This window comes from Mastomys coucha, unplaced genomic scaffold (genome assembly GCF_008632895.1).
Source record: "Mastomys coucha isolate ucsf_1 unplaced genomic scaffold, UCSF_Mcou_1 pScaffold21, whole genome shotgun sequence".
Lineage (NCBI taxonomy): Eukaryota > Metazoa > Chordata > Mammalia > Rodentia > Muridae > Mastomys > Mastomys coucha.
In genome coordinates this window covers 35,739,786-35,741,618 of record NW_022196904.1, presented here as the reverse complement: position 1 = coordinate 35,741,618, position 1,833 = coordinate 35,739,786, and the positions used below count along the sequence as shown (strand labels likewise).

Genomic DNA, 1,833 nt, shown 5'->3' with positions numbered 1-1,833 from the left:
CTTCTCTGTGTGGGCTTTGGCACAGACCTCATTAGACAAGAGCTCGAGGTACACACACTGGAGATCATGTGAGTATTCGACTGTGGATCAAGTGGCAAGAGGGTGGTGAGCAAAAGCCAGTCCAGTCCTCTCTGCCCCTCCTCCACACTCAACTGTGTTCCTTGGACCAGACTTACACTCCTCTGTGGGTGTAGTGCTGCCCCAGCCTGAGGCAAGGCATCTGCTCCCCACAGTGGGCTCCTCAGTGGGCAGGTCTATGGGCTTCACAACATCTGTGATTTCAGCAGGCTTTTTGAGGCGGAGCAGCATCAGATCATTGCTGTAGTCATCCTCAGGATGTGGGGTGTGGTCTTTGTTCAAGAGGCTCATGTTGAAGCCAGGGTGAGGGATGGCTTTGCTGATAAGCTGGTGCTGAGCAGAGGGTTCATCCTCAAATCGGTTGTTTTTGCCCAACCAAACCTGGTATTTGCTTTGGGTCAGGGAAGAAGATGAAGGTTGTGAGAGGAGGCAACCAGGGAGATTGGGCAGAGTACAGAAGAAGAGGAGGAGCAGGGAGGGAGGAAGGAAGAGGGAGTCAGAAACAGAAACACACAGACACATGTATAGAAACAGAGACAGAAACACACACACACATACACAAAAGAAAGGCATACCACCCCCCCCCCCAAATACACACACATGCACACAGGCACCCATATAGAGACAGAGAGGCAGAAAGAGACAAAGGCATGAATAGAGGACAGGAGAAGAGGGGGCAGGGAGGAGGGGGCAGGACTGAGAGCTGCTCAAGTGCACCTGGTAAGACTGAACTTACCCAGCGGGTTAGGTTTGGCTGGCAGCCCAAGGTCTGAGCTCTCTGCCCTCAACCCCCAGCATCCTGCTCCCTCTCTGTACTCAGTTACCTCACCCAGCTCCAGCTCTGACCAGCCCTTCTCTGTATATATCCTCATAGTGGACAGAAGGTCCTAGAGGCCAAGCTGGTCTGGGGAGAGTGAGGACTTCTCTCACACCCTAGTGTCAGTGACAGCACTTTCTATCCCTTAGGCCTGGTCCCCACTATGGCCAGTACTCATAAAAGAGAACACATGAGACCCAGACCCAGACAGGGCTGGGCAGAGACACAAGGGGGAGACACACAGTGACAGATGGTCACAGAGACACTCAGATGTGAATACAGACAGGAGACATACAGACAATAAGACAGAAAAGAAAGAAACAGGACTCTGAACCCAAGCCTGGAGAGAGGCCTAAAGAGAGACCCAGGAGGTCATGGATAGACTTTCAGCCAGTCCCTCCCTCCTCACTTCAGTACCCCAGCCTGTCCTGGAGTCATGTCCTCTGGCTGCCACCCTACTTTCCTGTCTCCTCCCTTACTCACTCATTATAGCAGTGGGCAGCCGTGAGAACCCAGTTGGCATCCAACAGGACACCCCCACATTGATATCTGGCGAATCGGTACACAGCCACATGCCAGGGTTGGGAATTCTTCTCACAGTTAAATCCCCCAATAATCCGAGACTGGACAGGAGGCGCAGCATCTGCAACAGGGACAATGTGGGAGGGGAAGGATGGCACAGATAGGGAGATGTTCTGTTGGGGGACACAGTTAAGTAGGGCTGGGATCAAAGGACATGGCCACAGAATGGACCCATACATGGCTGGTAGTGGATAGGGAGATCTCTGCTGTGGGGACAGAAATAACTCTTGAAGCAGGAATCGGTTGTAGTGTCAGGCCACTTTATAGTTTTGGACTAAGGGATGCCAGGACAAGGAGAGAGAGAGAGAGAGAGAGAGAGAGAGAGAGAGAGAGAGAGAGAGAGAGAGAGAGAGAGA

The 1,833-nt window shown here is 52.5% G+C and overlaps 1 protein-coding gene across 1 annotated transcript in view; it reads right to left on the bottom strand.

The window, feature by feature from the left end:
• The window catches only part of LOC116101217 (renal glandular kallikrein), a 12,500-nt gene that overhangs the window by 8,881 nt on the left and 1,786 nt on the right, over window positions 1–1,833 (bottom strand). Inside the window, exon 2 of the mRNA XM_031384863.1 lies at window positions 1,379–1,538. Within this exon, the coding sequence (XP_031240723.1) occupies window positions 1,379–1,538 (160 nt within the window). The remainder of the gene's footprint in view (window positions 1–1,378; window positions 1,539–1,833) is intronic.